The sequence below is a fragment of the Vulpes vulpes genome, chromosome 15, assembly GCF_048418805.1.
Source record: "Vulpes vulpes isolate BD-2025 chromosome 15, VulVul3, whole genome shotgun sequence".
NCBI classification, from domain to species: Eukaryota; Metazoa; Chordata; class Mammalia; order Carnivora; family Canidae; genus Vulpes; species Vulpes vulpes.
This window is the reverse complement of record NC_132794.1, coordinates 56618401-56637877: the sequence shown is the minus strand read 5'-3', so window position 1 is coordinate 56637877 and position 19477 is coordinate 56618401. Positions and strand designations below refer to the sequence as shown.

Sequence of the window (19477 nt, the reverse complement as noted above, 5' to 3'; positions counted from 1 at the left end):
GTATTCAAGGCTTTTCTGTGTGTGGAGAGCAGAGCAAGATAGTAAAGACACAAGCTCTCAGATGAAAAAGATGGAGCTTAAGCTCTGGCTTGGATGTAGTAGGATTTGGGCAAGGCTGGACAAAGTGTTGTCACAGCAACCAAAAACATAGGTGAAGAGCTGAGAGGAGGAAGCTTGCAGATTTGGAACGGAAAAGGTAACATCAAGAGACCAGGAGATAAATAGCGTTAGAATTTAATAGGTGCCACAGTGAAAGAAAAACAAAAAAATTGGGGAACAAATTTGAAAACTATGAGCCTGGGGAATTGGGGGCTGACACCTTGGGTGCTGATAGAAACTTTGGAAAGATGTGATTATTTGGAATGAAGAATCCATGGGGCCCTAATCCCACCCTGCATTCTGAATCTAGGAGAGGAGAACATGATGGGGCTGGGATCCAGTGTCCAGGGCTGACCTCTCTCATGTATGCCACTCCCCACCCCTATTAATTCTTGCAGCAATGTCACTGCACTAAGGAATAAGACCCCTACACTTGTTTTCTGGGACAGAAACCCAATATTTGATCCTTAGACTCACTGACTTCACCAAAAGAAATTAAAGTATGAGTTATAGGAATGTGAAGGGTGAACTGAGTTCCTGGATTCTTGACAATGATGTGACTTGACAAAATCCACATTGGAAAAAAGTAACACAGAGTTTGGAAGGGTAGAAGAATATAATTAAGCCAACTGGAAACATGGTGTCAACGTGTCTGCTCACGGGGAGGATTAGTGCATTGGAACAAGGTCACTTTGACTCAAATATTGTACTGTAGTGATTTTATCCTGAAAAGGCTTCAATAAATCTAACCTCTTACGAATGTCTAGATAACACAAATGTGGAAAGATCTAAAAACAGCTAAAACTGATACTGACAGCTAATGAAGAAAGTTGTTGAAAGTGAAAACTATCATGGGATGATATGTATTAATGGTCTGAACTAAAATAAACTTGATATTTTGGGCTAGGGAGGATTTCCCATCCATACCACACTGTCTGAGATGTTAAGATGTTCATATCCACAGTCAAGAGGTCAGGGAAGTAATAGAGATAGGTCCAAGGGGTTCTTCCAAGGACTGACATTAATTTATGGTTTTCCTCAGAGATTGAAGGTTTATGGCAACCAGGAATCAGAGCCAGTAGTTGAAAGATTTCTCCCTTAGAAGTGTTGATGGCTTCGACCAGGCAGATTGGCTTTGGACAGAGAAGGGAGGAATCAATTAAAGAACAATGCTAAGGGAAGACTTGGTGGGAAAGAAGATGTTGGCTAATAAGGAAAGAGAAATGGAAAGTTTGAAAATCCACTAGAGAAGGATGGGGGAGAGAAGAGAGAGGGAAAGGGAAGGAAAAAAGGGAAGGGGAGACGGGGGAGGGAGGGAGGGGAAAGGAGAGGAAGAAGGGGAGAAGAAAGGAGGGGAGGAAGTCTTTGATGAGAAATTTAAAGAGGAGTTGGTCAAGTCCTGCTTTTGATAGTTCCATCTCCAGGTAGAGATGGAAAACACTGGTATACAGGAGCTGATAAAAGAGGAAAGATCAGTACTGAGGAGAGAGATCTGGGAGCAGAAGTCAGAGGCAAGTCTAAAACCAGATGTAGTAAAGAGTAGTAAACAGCCCATAAAGGAGCATGGTAGTATAATGAGTGTCCTCAATTAGGGCCAGAAACCTGGGTTCTAGTCCCACTTCTGCCTCTAACTTTGGGCAAGTCACTCCATCTTCCTGGGCTTGTCTTTTTATATGTAAAGTGATGGACTTAGACTAGGTGACCTTGAACATCCTCTCCCTCTTCTACAGCCCATAGATGTGGTGAAATCAGAGACTTGCATAAACAGAACTTTCTAGATTGGAACATGTATTTAGCTTTTCTAAGTAAAAAATGCTTTGAATGGAGGGAAGAAAAGGTTCCACTCAACACTTGGCGAGCAGTATTTGTTCTGTAAAATAATTAGCAAGTAAGCATTATTGAACTGAGTTGTACCATAATTACAAGAGAATTAAAACAGAAAAAAAGAATTTAGAAGACTCAATTTTCCCCCCTAGATCAGAAGAGTGATTAACATAAACCATGTGTGGATGGTTAATAAAGATATATGCAGGAGGAGAGAGCTAAGATCAGATGAAAAGAGTGCTAGTCTAGGGGTCAGGAGCCTTGAGTTCCAGTCCCAACTTTGACATTTCCAGGATCTGGGCATATTATTTCCCCTCTGTGCCCCAACTTCCAAAGGAACCTAAAGATCATAGATGCCAGCCTCCTATGATGTGGTCATCCACCTGTACTCATTAAGATAGTCTTTCTGCTCTCTGTGTGTGTCTATACTAAGAGGGTCCAACTAGGAAGGCAGAAATTAGTTTATGTATTTTCGGGAGAAGTACAGGGAACTGGTCACAGAGTTGACTGAAGAGATGAGAAGCTGGAAAGAGGACAGTGAAGCAAGAGACATTAGCAGGGAGTCACTGCCACCCTGGGCTGGAGGGACAAAAGGGAGGAGGTGCTGTTGCTGGAGCCCAGAGGCCATGGTCACCCAATAGCAGCTGGAACCACAGTGGGTCCATCTGGTAGGAATTGGAGGAGCCACATAGGCGATACAGCCATTGTCTGAGGTGCCAATATCTAAAGGACAGTTGGGAGAGAATATCCCTGGCAAATGCAGACTGCAGGGGTCTGCATTTCTTCCACATAGAGCAGGGAAACGGCAAGGAATGGATCTGAGGACAAGCAGGCAAGGACTGGCACAAAATCCAAAGTCTACTTTCTTTCAATGCCTACCTATTGACCCTGCATCAGCCTAGAGTCCGAGTCTCCCACACATTTGAGGACATCCCTCCTGTCAGGCGTTATTTTCTTTCTTCCCTAGTATGATGTTCAAACCTCCTCACACAGAGTGGTTTCCGAACCCCTCTCATCGTCCTAGTTCCCCTCCTCTGGGAGCTCCCTGGTATGTCTCCTTAAAACGTGGCAACAGATGTTCACAAGACCAGGTGTCCAAAATACCAGCTCATACACAGGACTATTCCCGCCCTTCTTGAGGCAACAGAACTTTATCCCACTGTTGACTCATCTTGAGTTTATGGACAACCAAGACTACATATCTCTTCCATGTGACTCCAAGTCTTCTCTGACTTATCCTAGCAAGGTAATCTACATATTTGATAAACACAACTAAATTCTGTGTTTAAAACACTGATTAAAAAAAAAAAAAAGTAGAATAGACCAAAGACACAGTTACCCAAGTGACTGTGTCACTCTGCTTGAGACTTCTGTCCAAATTACCTCAGAACAATGAATCAAGGCTCACTGGGTAGGATTGCTCAACCGGCTCCAGATCCACCTAACAACAAGAGAATTGTGCAAGACTTCATCAAAGTCTTTATTTAAATAACAACTTATGGTATCTGTGGCAATCAGTTCCCTTCACTTTGCACCTGAAGCACACAGGGTACTCAATTAATATTCGCTACTTTGAAGTTGAATAGAATTATCTTGATTTATACACTTAGACACCTAATGACTCTGTTTAAAGGAAGTCAGCATCGTCATTTTAATGAGACATGAGAATGTACCCATGTTGGCTGCTGGTGATCACCAGTTTCTTCTTTAAGTATGTATAAACCTGTTTGTTTCAGGCTTTTGCTAGAGGGCACCAAAAATGTCACCAGTCTGTTATTCCTGGCATCTATTCCTTTCTATCCCTTTTGAAAACTGAGGCAATACTGCCCCATCCAGTCTCTGAGTACTCTTTTTTCCCGAAAACTGTAAAGACTCTGTTCCTGCTTATGCCTTGTGGGTCTTAACTGTTTTCCCCTCAGGGGAAATAATTTTTGACCCTTTCCATGCCACAGAGCCGCATAAGCATCCAGGATGATGGGAAGGCATGGGTACAGCTGAAATAGTCACTTAGGGTGCCCACATAGGAGCCCTGTGGATCCTTGAAAGAACAGCTCCAGTACAGCACAGTCACATCCCACAGCCCCCAGTGTGAATGCCGTAAGTGGGACTAGACACCATATGCAATCAGGGAGACTTCCAGTGGGGCTGAACCCTATGATCCTGGCCCCGCTGCTTAAAATGCTCACAAATAAGCCGATAGGAAGCTGGGCCAGAGCACAACAGAGATTGGGCCCATAGAGTTTTCTTCTTTCTCCCTCTTTCTCTTTCTCAATTTCCTTTTCCCTCTGAATCAATGCTTTTTTTTACTTACTTATTTTTAGTGGGAGGCAGAGGGAGAATTCTAAGCAGGTTCCATGCTCAGCACAGAGCCTGACCCTGAGATCATGACCTGAGCTGAAATCAAGAGTCAGACACTTAACCGACTGAGCCACCCAGGCACCACTGAATCAATGCTTTAAAGTCACTGTAACTGCATTAGCTGCTCCTATCTTGTAGGCAATTCATGAAGGCAAAAGTAAGAATGTAGAACAGCTTGATGCCCAAATTGCCCCGTTGCCCACATCCCACCCCCCACGAGGTGTCTAGACTTGGGACAGGGCTGTGCAAGGACACACTGCCCACAAAGAAAATGTGAAAGGAAACTTTTTCTCTCCTCGACCTATAGGAATCCCCTCTGGGCTCAATCAATGCTTAATAAATGTAAGAATGAACTCAAAGAACTCAGTCCCTGCTGAGAGAGGATCATGCCCATGAAAATTCTTGATAACCTTAAAGTCTTGAGATATAGACAGCAATTAATTTTTTAGCTACAATTTTTGTCGTTTATCTCCCTCAAGAATAAATGAAAGCTCCTGAAGGTTCACAGACATTGATTAAAGATGTATGCAAAGATTTAGACATGAAGATGTTTACTGACGATGTCAGTTATACCGGAAAATTGGAAACAACCTAAATGCCCAATAATAGAGGATTGTTTAACTACCTTCTGGTACACCCATACAGTAGAATACTGTGTAGCTATTAAATACCATGTCAAAAGGTAGATGGAATGATGTTCACAATATGATGTTCATATTATTTTTTTTAAAACCAAACAAAAAAGCAGAATACTACACACACAAAGGGAAATTTTTCAAAAGCTGTGTTAATTGCAACTAGTAGAATTATGAATAGATCTTTAATTTTTCTACAGTGATACTTTTAGAATAAGGGATGGAAGACAATAAAAGGTTATTTTTGCTAGCCAGAAAGAAAGAGGAAAAGCCCCCTCTTTCAAGGCTGTCTTCTGGCACCTTGTTCTGCCAGATGGATATGAAGCCAGTTCAAACCCCACTATCCAGCTTGCCTAGAGCCCTGTGAAAGCCACCTTGCTCTGGGTAAAAGCTTTCTTGCTGCCAGCATCCACCTTGAGACAAGTTATTTAAAATGAGGCTGTCCTGGCCAACCTCTTATCCCAGAATACCAAGGGCCACTTCAGCCTAGAAAAAATGGCAGTACCAGAGCCCTGCGGAGTTTTGAAGCAGAGCAGCAGCCCTAGCACATGAGAGGAACCTCCCTCCCCTCTCTAGGCTGCTTGCCCGAAGGTTTACAGACAGCTCCCTTTCCATCCCACAAGAGGAGACAGGCAGATGAGTCATAGCACTGGCTTAGATTAAAGGAGTATTATTGTGTTTGCAGAAATGGATCTATTTTATTATCTGCTTCTTGACACCTTACAAATAGGCTTTTCCCACCAGACAGGCAAAGTTCCTTGAAAAGCCAAGGACTTTTTTAGCTAAAACTAAGGAATGACCAATGAAAGTTAGAAACTCATGTGTCTGAAAAGCAGCCAGGCTGAAAAGATGTAGTGGAAACACTGAGGAAAGTGGTTTAAAACCCTCAGACTCTAGATTCAAGTCTGCAAAGTGATGCCATTCTTCTAAAAATACACAGAGGAACTACAGAAATCCTTTCCTCTTTTCTAAGAGCTTTTCCTTTCCTTCTTTTTCTTTTTAAAGAAAAATACTAGAATTGGCTTGTAAAGGAGATTCACCACCTCAGATTTCACTGTTTTCGTGGGGGTATTGGTCGTGAGATACTATTTTAGGGACTTCCTTCTCTTATACAGATTTTTCCACACTGGGAGGACAGATAAGGTATGTTCCACTAATGCTCCTCATTAAACACACATGCGTGCCAGCAGTCATTTCCCTTTGTCTTGCTAACCCATGACAACAGATTGCATATCATAGGAAATTGGAATAGAGACCTTATTTGGTTTGGATCTCTCTTCTTCATTGTTTAATTCCACATTCAATTTTTCATTCTAGGTCTGCCTTTTTTTTTTTTTTTTTTTGGCAGAAATATACTATGATTGAATACAGGAACAGATAAATGAATAGGCATTATTTTTCTGAACACTCACATCATACACTTTTCAGAAGCACTTTGACCAGCATCCCCCACCCCCAGCATTTTATCTCTGGGCTGAATGTACTAGTTATTCAGTAAAGATCCATGACTGATAGGCCTATATATGTCATAAGTGTGTGCTCTCCATACTTCGTTTACTGTTAACCAAGTTCCATAGTGAGCCTCCCTATTTCCTTTATTGCTGTGATGTACAGATACCTCAGTGGGAGTCTATATCTCTTACCCTTCAACCTAGACCACCTGTCCATTTCAACAAACAATCACAAGAAAGCTTCTACCAAGCGCCAGGAAAGGAGGCCTAAGGGAACAGAGAAAGTTTCACATTTCCTGTTGTTGAATCTAGGCTTGGCTTTCAGAGGAAGCTGGATGTCTTTTCTGTCCTATATACTCTGTTCTCTAATGCTACCATCATTGTTTTTCCTTAAGAATGCAAAGCTGTAGGGCACTTGGGTGGTTCAGTCCGTTAAGCATTCAACTCTTAATTTTATCTCTTTTTGGCTCAGGTCCTGGTGCCAGGGTCCTAGGATGGAGTCCCGCATCAGGCTCCTTACAGGGAGCCTGCTTCTCCCTCTGCCTATGTCTCTGCCTCTCTCTGTGTGACTCTCTTGAACAAATAAACAAAATCTTTTTAAAAATCGCAAAACTATGATGGCAAACTTTTTAAAGGATCTCAGCTATTTATTTTTCGAGTATCAACTTTTATACAAATGTTGCTGTTACTTTTCTTTTATTTAAAAATGTGACTTTAACATATTTTTCCTAAATGAGATCCATTAGATCTAAGAAGTAATGTTCTTTCCACTTAGCAAATATTAACTGTGTGCCAGGCCTCAAGTAATAGCTTCCACACTCATTATTTCATTACAGCCACCCTATGAAGGAGATGCCAACAATGAGGAAACTGAGGGAGGTTAAGCCATTCGCCCAAGATCACACATCTAGTATGGGGGACTCTTTTGACTGTTCCACGGAAACCCATCCAACTTTTGTCAACTTAAGTCCGTGAGTTTGGCCATCTAGAAAATGTTTCCTGAGGACACAAAGTAGAATGGCATTTGTATTCTGTGAGGCCCATACCTTCACTAAAGAAGGCAGCCCTCAGGTAGCCAAGAGGCCAAACTCACTGTGGCACTGTACCCTACCCGTTAGGAGCAGGTGTGGACATCAGATAAACCTGATTTCAAGTCCCAGCTCCCTCACTTACTGGACCTGCGACCACAAGAAAACTATCTACTCTCCCTGAAATGGTCTCCACGTGTATTAAATGAAGATACCAATGTAAGTCGAATTCTATGAAACTGCCAACTTTCAGCTATTTCTGAACTCCAAAAAAAGCATCTGCACACGGTGCTACCCAAATCCTTCACTGGGTCACCGTGCAGATTAAACAAGTGCATGCGGGAAACAATTAAACGGGCGCTTCTTAGCACACTTTCTCCTCCTGATTTCATTTTGCTCACAAAGTTAGTTTGCATTTCCTGTGGCACTTTGTATACAGAGAAGCTGGCGTGAGGTTACGTAAGTGTTGGAGCTGATCCTTCAGGGAGGCAGTAAGACTGCACGGATCGCGGAGAATCAGCACCCGGGGTCCGCTGCGGCCTCACCGCTCCGGCTCTGGGCGTTTCCCCCGCAGTTGTGTCGCTTCGTTACTAAGTAAACTCACAAATACCTCTTCTTGGAAAGTCAGAGCGTAGGGGCTGAAGCGTGTCGAGCACTCTGCGGTAAAGAGAAAGACGCGGTCGGAGACTCGGTCCCTGGCCGGGTCGGGGGCGCGGGGGGTCGGGGGGACCCCGCTCGGCAGGCGCCGCGCACGCGGGGAGGCAGCGCGGCCGGAGCGAGCGTACCTGCCGGGCGCTGCGCTTCCTCGCAGGTGCGGGCCTGCCCTCGGCTCCTCACGGGCTTTACCCTTATTTACTGCCCCACAACATTCCCGGCGAAAGGCATCTGGCGCTTCTGCATCTGCCTCGTGAGGAAACACCCCGAGAGGTCTGAGGCTCTCGCCCCAGGTCTCGGAGCGGGGCTCGGGCTCCAGCCCGGCCGCGCAGCCCCGGGCCCCCCGCACGGACCCTCTCCTCTTCCTCGCTGGGTGGAGACGCTCTTTCGCCTCCAGATCCTCCCGACTCGGCCTCGCCGGGGACTGCGCTCGGCCTCGCCGCCCGCCTCCAGTCCCGGGCGCGGGGCGCGGGGGGCCGGGCGCGGGGGGCCGGGCGCGGGGCGCGGGGGGAGGAGCGGCACCGCCCCGGGGTATTTAAGCCCCGTCTGGCGCCCGCGGGGCCGGCCGCTCCCGCTCCCGCTCCTCCCAGCTCGCGCCTCCCTTCCCCCGCCCCGCGCTCTCCCCGCGCGTCCCCACCCTCCGCCCCGCGCTCGCCAGGCGCGCAGGCACCGGCCGGCGGGCGCGGGGAGCGGGAGCGGGAGCGGGCGCGGGAGCCGGAGCCGGAGCCGGAGCCGGAGCCGGAGCGGGAGCGGGGCGCGGGCGGCGCTCGCCTCCGCGGAGCCGCCCCCCCGGTCGCCGCGCACCGCCCAGCCCGCCCCCCGCCCCGAGCGCGCCGCGGCAGCCGGAGCCCGGACGCCGGCCCCGACCGAGCGCCCCGCAGACGGGCGGGCGGCCGTGACCGTCCGGCCAGCAGCCGCAGCATGGATTCGGATTCCGGCGAGCAGAGCGAGGGCGAGCCCGTGACCGCCGCAGGTACGGCCGGGCCGCGGCTGGCCAGCGCGGAGGGCCGGGGCCGGGGCCGGGGCCGGGGCCGGGGCCGGGGCCGGGCGGCGGGAGGCCGGTCCCTTCCAGGCCGGGGCCGGCTCCGCGCCGTGAGTTCGCCGGGAGGCTTCCGCCGTCGCCGCACCTGGGCGCGCGGGAGGGGGAGGGAGAAGAGGTGCGCGTGCGGGGCCGGGCGGCCGGGCCGCGTGCGGGCGGGGAAGGGCTCGGGAGGCCGCACCTCCGCCCTTCGGAATAACTTTCCGAGCGCCGACCCCTCCTCGGCCCCGGGCGCTGCGGCGCAGGTGACGGCCCGGAGGCGTGGCCGGGACTCCGGGAAGGAGAGGGCCCGCGCGACGGCAGGGCCGCCCACAGCCGCGGCTGCGGTTCCGGGGCTCGGCGCGGGCAGGGAGGTCCCGGCGGAGCAGCGGGGACGCTGCCGGGGGGGGGGGGGGGGGGGGGGGGCGGGGGCTGCGCCTTCGGGAGGCGCCGCCGGCTTTTCACGATCGATAGTCATCCAAGCAATGGGTGGATGCTTACTTCGGAGGACAGGGAACGTCCTCCCCCGCCTCCCCCTGAGACTGAGCAACAGGAGGAAGCCACCCACAGCCCTGGGTCGGCTGACGGCCCGGCCCTGCCCCCCTCCGCCCGCGGGCTGCCCCCTCCGCCCACGGGCCCACGTCCCGGAGACCCGACCGCCCCCGCCCCTGCCCTCGGCTCCCCGCAGCCCCGCAGCCCCGCAGCCCCGCGGCCTGAGCGCGGGCCCCTCCTGTTCCAGGCTAGCCCCCACTCTTCCCTAGGGCAGACCAGCATCCCGAGAGTAGGGACCAAGTGCCAGAAGGCGCTATGAGCCCGGGCGTGGGCGTCAGGAAGGCAGGCTCGGGAACCGGGCAGGACAGCCCCAGGCGCTGTGCCAGAGGCCTGCGTAGATGATTCCCCTTCATCCTCGCAGCATCTAGCCAGGTGACTATTACCTCCATTCTACAGAAGCCCGGAGAGGCTAAGTGGCTTGCCCACGTCCCACAGCAGGGAGTAGCCAAGAGCAGCGTGATTCCCTATCCCCTACATGGTACCCCTCAGCCTCCCACAGGGCAGCTCTGGTCAACACCTTTGGGTGCCTGGGAAGGGATGAGCCTGGCAAAGAGGAAAGGTGGCATTACCAAGATACCTGTGTTGAGGATGCCCGTGTCTGTGCAAGGGCCACCTCCTTTGTGCTGGTATGTGTGACTCTAACGAATTAACCTGAGCCCTTTTGCCTACCGGTATGTTTCTGTAGCTATGAAGCACCAAGATTTTGTTTCACAAGGGGCTTGTGGATCTCCTGACATCTTTTTAAAGTTCCAGTGGGTGTTTGTGTGTTGTATCTAAGTATATCTGGAGAGCTGGGCTGGGTGGAGCAGGGGTGAGAGGCCGCTGACCTTGACACTTTACTGTCTCAAAATCCCAGGAACTATCATGCTGTCACCACCCCACCCTCAGATCTCGTATGCAGGTTGATACTCGAAGGAGAGAAGGAAACTTAGAGAAAGAACAGGGAGGAGACACTCCAGAAGAGTTAATCCTTGGGTGATAGCAGAGTGAAGGAGTTCTCAGGGGGCCGGGTTCTTCTCCCGAAAGCATGCCCAGCCTGGAATATCCCTGATGCGTGCATGTTGGTTTATGTCAGACCTCTGCACTGCTAACAGCAAACCTTAGGCCAGATAGGTCCCATGAAGAATAGGGCAGGCAACTCTGTGAGCTGTCACCATTTGTTTGAGCCTTGCTGTTCTCTACAGTCATTTCTTCTTTTCTGTATGTGTTTGAATCTCCCAAGCTGAATGTTTAATGGAATATCACAAGCCATTCTGCTAAATGGCATTCCATCTCATTATTCTCAACCTTAAGCTGCTATTCGTGACAAAGCTTCAAAACTAGATGTTAATTCATTGCCTTGCTGTATCTGCATCCTGTCAAATGGAAAGCCTTGTTGCAGCTTCAGATATCAGTTGAATGACAGGTATGTTATCCTTAGGGTTTGACCTTGGTCTCCATAAGGAATGAGGCATTCATCTGTATCCATGGACTTGTATCCGTGCAAGCTGGATGGGTTTTCACCAAGGACAACAGAGGAAGTGGGACTTCTTGGAGTATTCATCGTGTGTGTGTGTGTGTGTGTGTGTTCGTTCACCTATCTCTTAAGGAGTTGGGATGTAAGGGCTGCTTCCTCCGAAGTGGCACTTTGTCAAAATTGCAAAAAAAAAAAGCCCTGCTGTGAGATGGACCCCATTAAGGTCAAGAGCCTGGACTTTGGGGGCACCTGGGTGGCTCAGTGGTTGAGCGTCGCCTTCAGCTCAGGTCATGATCCTGGGATCGAGCCCTGCAATGGCTTTCCATTTGACAGGATGCATCGGGCTCCCTGTGAGGGGCCTGCTTCTCCCTCTACCTGTGTCTCTCATGAATAAATAAATTTAAAAAAGAGCCTGGACTCTGGAATCAGAACGACCTGGGTTTCATTCTCTACCCATTGAGCAAGTTTCTTAACCTCTCTAAACCTGTTTCCCCACCCTCTGTAAAATGGGGATAACAGTAGTACCACAAAGAGGTTGTGAGGATTAAATAAAATACCATGTGAGAAGTGTTCCTGGTGATCATTCAGTACATGGTAGCTGCTATGTTGATCATCACCTGACTGGATTTTTTTTTAAAGATTTTATTTATTTATTCATGAGAGACAGAGAGAGGCAGAGACATAGGCAGAGGGGAGAAGCAGGCTCCCTGCAGGGAGCCTCATGTGGGACTTGATCCCAGACCCCAGGATCATGCCCTGAGCTGAAGGCAGACGAGCAGACACTCATCCGCTGAGCCACCCAGGCGTCCCCTGACTAGGTTGTTTGTTGTGAGAATTCTGTTAAATAATGTACCCCAGTGCTTTATAAAATGTAAACCAGTAGGCATGTGTAAGACAATTAGTATTGTTGTCATTATTATCACATTAAGGTAGTTGCCTGAGCAGGTTTGTTTTGAATTTTCTCCTTTTTACTCTCCTTCTCTCCTTGGTGAAGTTGGGGAGTATGTTTGTGTGTGTGTTTGTTTGCTTGCTTCGGGGAGGTTATCTTTAACTTACCTCTTTTTCTCCTCCTCATCATCCAACTCAAGGTATGAAGATAGGGATATTCAAAACTACTGCTCTGACTCCCCTTTTTCCTCTAGTGCTAGGTAAGATTGCACAAGGCAGAGAATCCCTTACCCAACCCACCAGCTAACCTGGAGATAGCCACTTACATGCCACTTCTTTTTTCTTTTTTTCATGCCATTTCAAATAGAAGAAAAGGCCATACCCCTTCCCAACCAGTGAACCTTTTTCCTTCAAAGTAGCAGAAAGCCCAAGAGGTCCTCCCCATTCCCCCTTTCATTTTTATCCATCTGAGTCACCTTCCCAGTTATAAATTGGCAGAAGAGTGAGAAAGTCTTCTGAGGACTACCTACTCTTTACTGTCCCCCTTTGAAGAGACTTTTTCCAGAGATCTCCCCAGTGCCTGCGAAGTACTCATCAAGCAATACAATACTCTGCATAAGAGAGTGAAGAGAGGAGATGAGATTTGTCCCAGGCTGCATTTTCCGTTTTTCAGGAAGCACAGGAGGATGCTTTTGTGTCATTCTGCTGCCTTAAACTCTACTCTGCCTTTCTGTCGTTTTGGGTTCTTTCTATGATTAGGAAAGAGGCAGGGTTTATGGAACACTGGATTCATTCCAGAGACCCAACTTGGCAGTCTATCGTTTGGCAAACCCACCATCCATCTCTCAGAAATCCTAGCACTTGGTGTATTAACTCGACAGTGATTGAGTCTTTCCTAAGAAGCAACAAGAGAGTAAACGTTAGCGGTGTCAGCTTTTTCGCTTTTTGGCTTGTAAGCCAAGATAGTCTACCCAGCTGAGGGCAGACAAGCTCCTTCCACCCACAGCTAGGTGGTCCAGGGCAGTCTAGCTGGTGGGGCTTCTGTACAGCTGGACAGATGCTACAGAAAAGCATTTCCATGCAATGGAGTTGAGATATGGCAGGGGAGTTTCAAAACAGTAAAAAAAAAAGGGGGGGGGGTGGACAGCAGGCCCCTAACCTTGCCTTTGCCATTGCCTAGGTCCTAGCCCTGGTCCATGTGAACAAAGTGGCAAGGAGGGATGCCTGCATGGCTCAGTCAACTAAGCTTCTGTCTTTGGCTCCATGATCTTGGGGTCCTAGGATGAAGCCCTGCATCGAGATCCTGCTCAGTGGAGAGTCTGTTAGAGATTAATTCTCTCTCTCTCCCCCCCTCCCTCTCCCTCTCTCCCCCCTCTCTCTCCCCCCTCCTTCCCCCCACTCTCCCCCCCTCTCTCCCCCTCTCTCCACCCCCCTTGTGTGCTCATACTTTCTCTCTCTCTCTCTCTCTCTCTCTCTCTTTCTCTCAAACAAATCAGTGAACCTTAAAAAAAAAGTTGCAAGAAGCCTGGATAGGATTCAATAGGTGGCCAAGAAGAAGAAAGATATTCCAAAAGTCAGACACTACTTGAGCAAAGGCACAAATAAGCAGGGAGATGACTGTTGTGGAGAGCATATACTAGGGAGTACTGAGAAGTAAGGTTATATGAGTGCAGGGAGGGCCACACAGAAGAGGGTCTTAATTACTGGTCCTGATGGTGCCCAAGAAGCCCCTCCCCATTGATCCTTGTTGCGCAGAGATGTGACTGAGAGCTGGGTTTGCAGGAGCCACATCGGACAAAGGCTTGGAGCCTCGGCAACCAGGCGTGGCCATGGTATCAGAGGACATGGTAGCGGTAAGGCAAGGCAGGAGGGGAAGGATGCAAGTGCCTTTTTGGTGAAGCAAACAACAGTAGTTGCTGACAGATGGTATAAAAGCAGTGAAGGGCGATGGAGAGTGGAAGGAGACTGGTGTGGTGAGTTGGGATGAGGACAGGGAGATGGGGGAGCCGAACTCCCCCACCTAGGCTTCCCAGCACCACCACCCCTTCCATCAGGCACTTAGCAGTGATGTTTTGCTTAAAGGCACTTTCCCCTTGTAGACAGTAAACCGTAATAGGGCATTGGTTTCAGGGGATTGTGAGGTTCTGGAGTTTGTTGATTCTCATTGTTAGGTTCCTCTTGGAGACTGTCAAGTAACCTTTGTTGCCTGACAGATTGACATTGACAATGTGCTGGCCAACCTGGGACAGAAACCACCTGGGGATGCGGTACCACTTGCCTGTTAGTCATAGTCCTGTGTCTTGTTCCTGTTTGTGGACATTTTTAGGGGCCTCTGCCTTATCCACACAGTGGGCTGTAACTGCTTTAAGGGTCAGGACCTTGTCTCTTGCTTTCATGTTCTTGAGATTTTTATGGGCGTAATAAATGAACGAGCATCTTGAGGAGATTCCTGGGAACTCTGCTCCAAAAGACCAGACAGCCAGAAACCTTTCCTATATGGTGGAACTGCCAAACCTTTCCTTCAGTGTTTTGTTTTGCTTCAGTATTTTATTTTATTTTTTTTTTTTTTTGTACTACCTGGGACCCTGTGTTGGGAACACAGAGTTAAGAATGCAGTCCATTCTGCCTTCGGGGCTTCAAATCAGAGGGGGAGATAGGACCACATATGCTGATGGCCACAGCTTATACCAGTGCATGAAGATTCCTGACCCATCTTGCCCTGGATATACCCCAGACAAGTCTCTGTTTATACGTTTTGTCTTAACAACAGCCCTTTCCATTGTGTGCTTTATGGTCCCACCGACACCATGGATGCTAAACACACTGGCAGGTGGCTGGCTGGTTGGCTGGCTGCATGCCTGCATGGATAGATGGATACAGCCATAGCTCAGAGATACTGCAAGTTCAGTTCCAGACCACTGCAGTAAAGCAAATATTGCAATAAAGATGGTCAAATGAATTTTTAGGTTCCCCAATGCATAGGAAAGTCATGTTTACACTCTATCATATTTTCCTAAGTGTGCAATTATTTCATATCTTTTTTAAAAAACAATTTACATACCCTAATTTAAAAATACTTTATTGATGGGGTCCCTGGATGGCTCAGTCAGTTAAGCATATGACTCTTGATTTCAGCTCAGGTCATGATCTCAGAGTGGTGAGATCGAGCCCTACATGGGGCTCCTCACTGGGTGTGGAGCCTGCTTAAGATTCTCTTTGCCCCTCCCCCATCTTTCTCCCCTCTCTAAAAAAAGAAATAAATAAAAACAAAAATATTTTATTGCTAAAAAGTGCTAACCATCATCTGAGCTTTCAGTAAGCCATAATTACTGATTAAAGCTCACCATAACAAATGTTAATAATAATTTAAAAGTTTGAAGTATTGCAAAAATTACCAAAGTGTGAGACATGGACATGAAGTGAGCAGATGCTGTTAGGAAAATGGCACGGCTAGACTTGCCCCACTAAGGTTGCCACAAGCCTTCAGTTTGTTTGGGAAAAAAAAAAAATCTGCAAAGTGCATTAAGCGAAATGCAACAAAATGAGCTATGCCTGTCTATGGATAGAGTGATGGATGACTCTGTGATAGAGGTTGGCATGCAGTGGGTTTAGTTGCGGAAGGAAAGGAGAGGGGAGGGACACTGGACTAGGCAGAGTGAGAAGCTGAGCTGCAGTGCACACCCAACAATAGCCTCCAGCTCCAGCTTCTGAGTAGGGGTAAGGGGCCGGGCCTTCATGTCCTCTTACACAGTGACCAGTCATAGATGCAGACCATCCCAAGGAACAGGATGTGAGCTTGGGTGAAGCTGTCCCCCACAGCTGAGTGCTATCTGCAGGCCCCTGGCAGCCTGTGGCATGCTTGACTCTTTATTCTCTGGGAGGAACCTGGGCAATACACTGCAACATCCCCTGTAGATGGTCCCCAGAATTCTTCAGGAATGTTTCATTAGGGATGGTGGCCCTGTCTCCTGGCAAAGCTCGGGGGATAGTCGTTGAGCTGTAAATTTTGTCTAGACCTCACTAAGACAATTTAGATTGCCAAATGAAATTAGCCATTCTAGACCTCATAGCTCTGCACCCAGTTGTTCAAGCCACTCAATCCAGAGATATCAGCTGATCATCTGTTTTGTGTTCAGAGTGTACAGGGTGCATAGAGAAATGGAATTAGATGGGACCCTGCCCTCTAGAAATTTAGCCATGTTAGGGAGAGAAAACACCCACCCAGAAAAACTGAATCTGCAAGACTGAGTGGCATCAGCAATTATAGTGTAGGATTTGGAGCATGGAGCATGGGGCATTTGGAATTCTGGTGGGGAGGCTTCATCGGGGAGATGTGCCTTGAGGGTACCCTTGAAGTAGTGAAAGATTTAAATGGGGGAAGAAGAAAGAGCAGGTGGCCAGGCCAGGAGCCTGTGAAGAGCCTGGCCTGATCCCCAGTGGGGCTCTCCTTAGAGGACCAGTGGGAGAAGAGAGCTGTCCTACTTAAAAAGTAAAATTGGACGTTATGGTGATGGTTGTAGCCAACATGTAAGTTTCTAGAGCTGGAATGAGAATGTGTGTGACTGGGTAAATATAAAGTCCTGTTTCCTATGTTATTTTTCTCTTAAAAAATATGGCACTTGCTTTTTTATTTGTCAGCAAAACCAAATTATAGTCACACTTTCCCATTAGCACTGTCCTCTAACTGGTTCCTTTTCCTCAAGAGTTACCATTGGCTCCCACTTGATTCACATGCCGATCTCTGTAAAGACACTGTATACAAAATTTGGTTTTGTTTTTTTTTCAGTCACTTGGCTTCCAACTCTTTATGTAAAATGCCTGTGTAGGTGGGTGTTTGGGCTGTATTCTGTGCAAGCATAGAAATAAACGATACACAAGAATGTAAAAAACATATTTCCCGTAACAGCCTAGTCCAAGAAAACATATAGGGAGAGTGAGTACCCTTGTCCCCCACATATATTAAGGCATGTCAAAAAATAGATTACTTTTTTTACACATCAGAGATGATGTTTTTAAGGCAGTTGCATGGTCCAAATTCTGATGCTGCTTTAGAACAGTCTTCACGTTCATATTGGGTTTCTTAAACATTATGGCCTGGGAATAAATTTGAGCCTGTTCATGGAAAATCTACTAGTGTGCAGACTATAAAAATGGAAAACTTGGCGGCACAGAAAGTGCTAGACACACCCTAATAGAAACCAGTATTTTGTAGCTCAGTTCTCCAGAAAAAAAAAAAAAAAGAGAGAGAGAGACACTGGTGGTGTCTAAGTACTGGTTTAAACTGTTTGAAAAACCACAGGAGCAGCCACTAACTTGTAGATTCTCTTCTCAAAAGTAAAATATGCTTTCTGTGAAACTGTTCTAACCCTGAAAGGAAACATTTTGGTGATCCGTAGTTTTATGGAGATTCCCAGTTGATATTTTTATAGTGGAGGCATCCAATTTCATGCGCAGGAGGAAATTCTGTCAAGGGCTGTTCTGGTGAGCACGCACGTCCGCCGTTCCTGATTTGGGGCCTGTGCGTTATGCTGGGAAGGTAAACAGAGATTTTGGCATAGAACATGGGAGGGAGATAATGGGGCCGTCTGCAGGGCAGGCCTCTACCACGTTCTAGTTGGTTCCTTGGTTTCCTTAAGATAACACTGAGATCGTCAAGGAGAAAAAACTGAGGTTGGAGTTATAGAGTAGAGGAAGTGGGGTTTAAGAAGTTGTGACAGATGGGATGCCTCAGTGGCTCAGTGGTTGAGCCACTTCGGCTCAGGGCATGATCCGGGGGTCCTGGGATCAAGTCCTGCATCAGGCTCCCCACAGGGAGCCTGCTTCTCCCTCTACCTGTGTCTCTGCCTCTCTCTGTGTGTCTCTCAAGAATAAATAAAGTCTTTTAAAAAAGTGAAAAATATCAAACAAGATGAGAAACTGTAAGGATAGTCTTTGGCAGCCAGAGTCCAGCCCCAGAGGGCCAGTACTGAATACAAAATTATAGTGATGTTTTGAATTTGACTTATTTCATGTTAACTAAAAACATACAATGTAGCTGAGACTGGATTGATTGTTTATATGACATTTAACCCTTATGCCAGCCTTCCAGGATAGGTACCATAAGTAGCCTCATTTTATAAACCAGGAAACTGAGGCACAGAGAGGTTAAGTAACTTGCTCAGGGAGGTGCAGCTTGTCAGTGGATATAAAGTCACTCGAACTCCAAAAATAGTGCTCTTGTTCATGGTAGATTAAGGAACTTAAGTAAATGGATGCCATCAGCTCCCCAGGGCCCAGAACACCCTGACCATTAGGTTCCCTCATGAAACCCCTTCTGTTAGGACATTACATATCCAGAAGGCCCTGTTTTAAGCAGCAGACGTTATCTGCATTGGCTTGTTAGCACATGGGCAAGGATTGGCTGGCACAAGTTCCTGTCCTGGAGCTGGTGAAGAGTGATTTGGGAGGGAAGATGGGGAGAAGGGCACAGCGCTCTGGCCAGGGAGAGAAGGTCGTGGAAGGACCCTGCAGCCATGCACATCCCCAGAGTCATGGGACCTGGCAGGTGGTGAATGTGGCAAACAGAGGAGAGAAAGGATTGAAAAGCAGAGTCAGGAGAGGTGCTGAAGACACACATTCCTTTTATCAGAGTGTGCTTACGCTGGGTCCTAAGGCCTTTTTTTTTTTTTTTTATTCCACTTCAGCATTAAGAATCATCTCAGATATAGAATTCCCCAGGAATGCTGACTAGTTGGATTCGAGGAGGAGCAGAAACTTAAGGACGAGCCTGCTTCACAGGGAAGAGATGTTGAGATTCAGAGCTAGCTGACTGGGTTTTGGGTGTCCAGCATTCTCTCTTATTTACTGCTTTTTAGTAACACTAGTTTCTGATCCAAGGAATGCAGGCTCATGGTAGAACATGTAAAGACAGTACAAAGGAGAAAATTAGATTAGATTGAGCCCTAAGAATAGATGTGCTTTCCCAAAGCCAAAAAGCAGTGAAAAAGCAATGAAAAGATGCAAGGGAGCTTTATATGGGGAGGGAGCGGGCCTTTTAAGAGAACAAAAGTCCCCCTTCTGCAACGTTTTCGTGGGGACACAAAAAACATCTGGCTACACTGCCAGGTAGCCTCAGAACCAGAACTGGAGTCCAGATCCTCTGGCTCGTCTGTCCTTCCCTGAAAACATGGGTAATTTTTTTTAAAAGGGTAAGAGTTGTTCTGGATGTTGGGATAGCAGAGGGACGCTTGCTCTGTTTCCTTCTGACACCTTGTAGGGTGTTCTTGCCACCCCCTCCCCACCAGGTACCTCTGCCCAAGAGTTAGGCCACCACTGGCCCACACCAGGCCTTATCCTTCTGCCTGGCCCACTCCTCCCCCATAGTCAGGAGAGCCCTACACAGAGCCCTTACAAGATTTTGTATTTTTTAATAGCCAAAAGCTATTTACTTATAAAAAAGGTTTTATGGATGCCCAGTGGCAATTGCAAAGGTTAATTTACTTTTGAGTTTAATTATCTACCAGCTTCAGGGATAG

The 19477-nt window shown here is 47.7% G+C and overlaps 1 protein-coding gene and 1 long non-coding RNA gene across 2 annotated transcripts in view; one reads left to right on the top strand and one right to left on the bottom strand.

The window, feature by feature from the left end:
• Nucleotides 1-6176: 6176 nt before the first annotated feature.
• LOC140595630 (uncharacterized) lies at nucleotides 6177-8494 on the bottom strand. The gene is made up of 2 exons (XR_011997383.1): nucleotides 8181-8494; nucleotides 6177-8052 (listed from the first exon to the last, which is right to left on the bottom strand). It is a non-coding gene; the product is annotated as an uncharacterized lncRNA (long non-coding RNA).
• A 154-nt stretch (nucleotides 8495-8648) lies between these two features.
• TNFAIP8L3 (TNF alpha induced protein 8 like 3) overlaps nucleotides 8649-19477 on the top strand; it is a 37050-nt gene continuing 26221 nt past the window's right edge. The window contains exon 1 of the mRNA XM_072738516.1: nucleotides 8649-9022. Within this exon, the coding sequence (XP_072594617.1) occupies nucleotides 8971-9022 (52 nt within the window). The 5' untranslated portion in view covers nucleotides 8649-8970. The remainder of the gene's footprint in view (nucleotides 9023-19477) is intronic.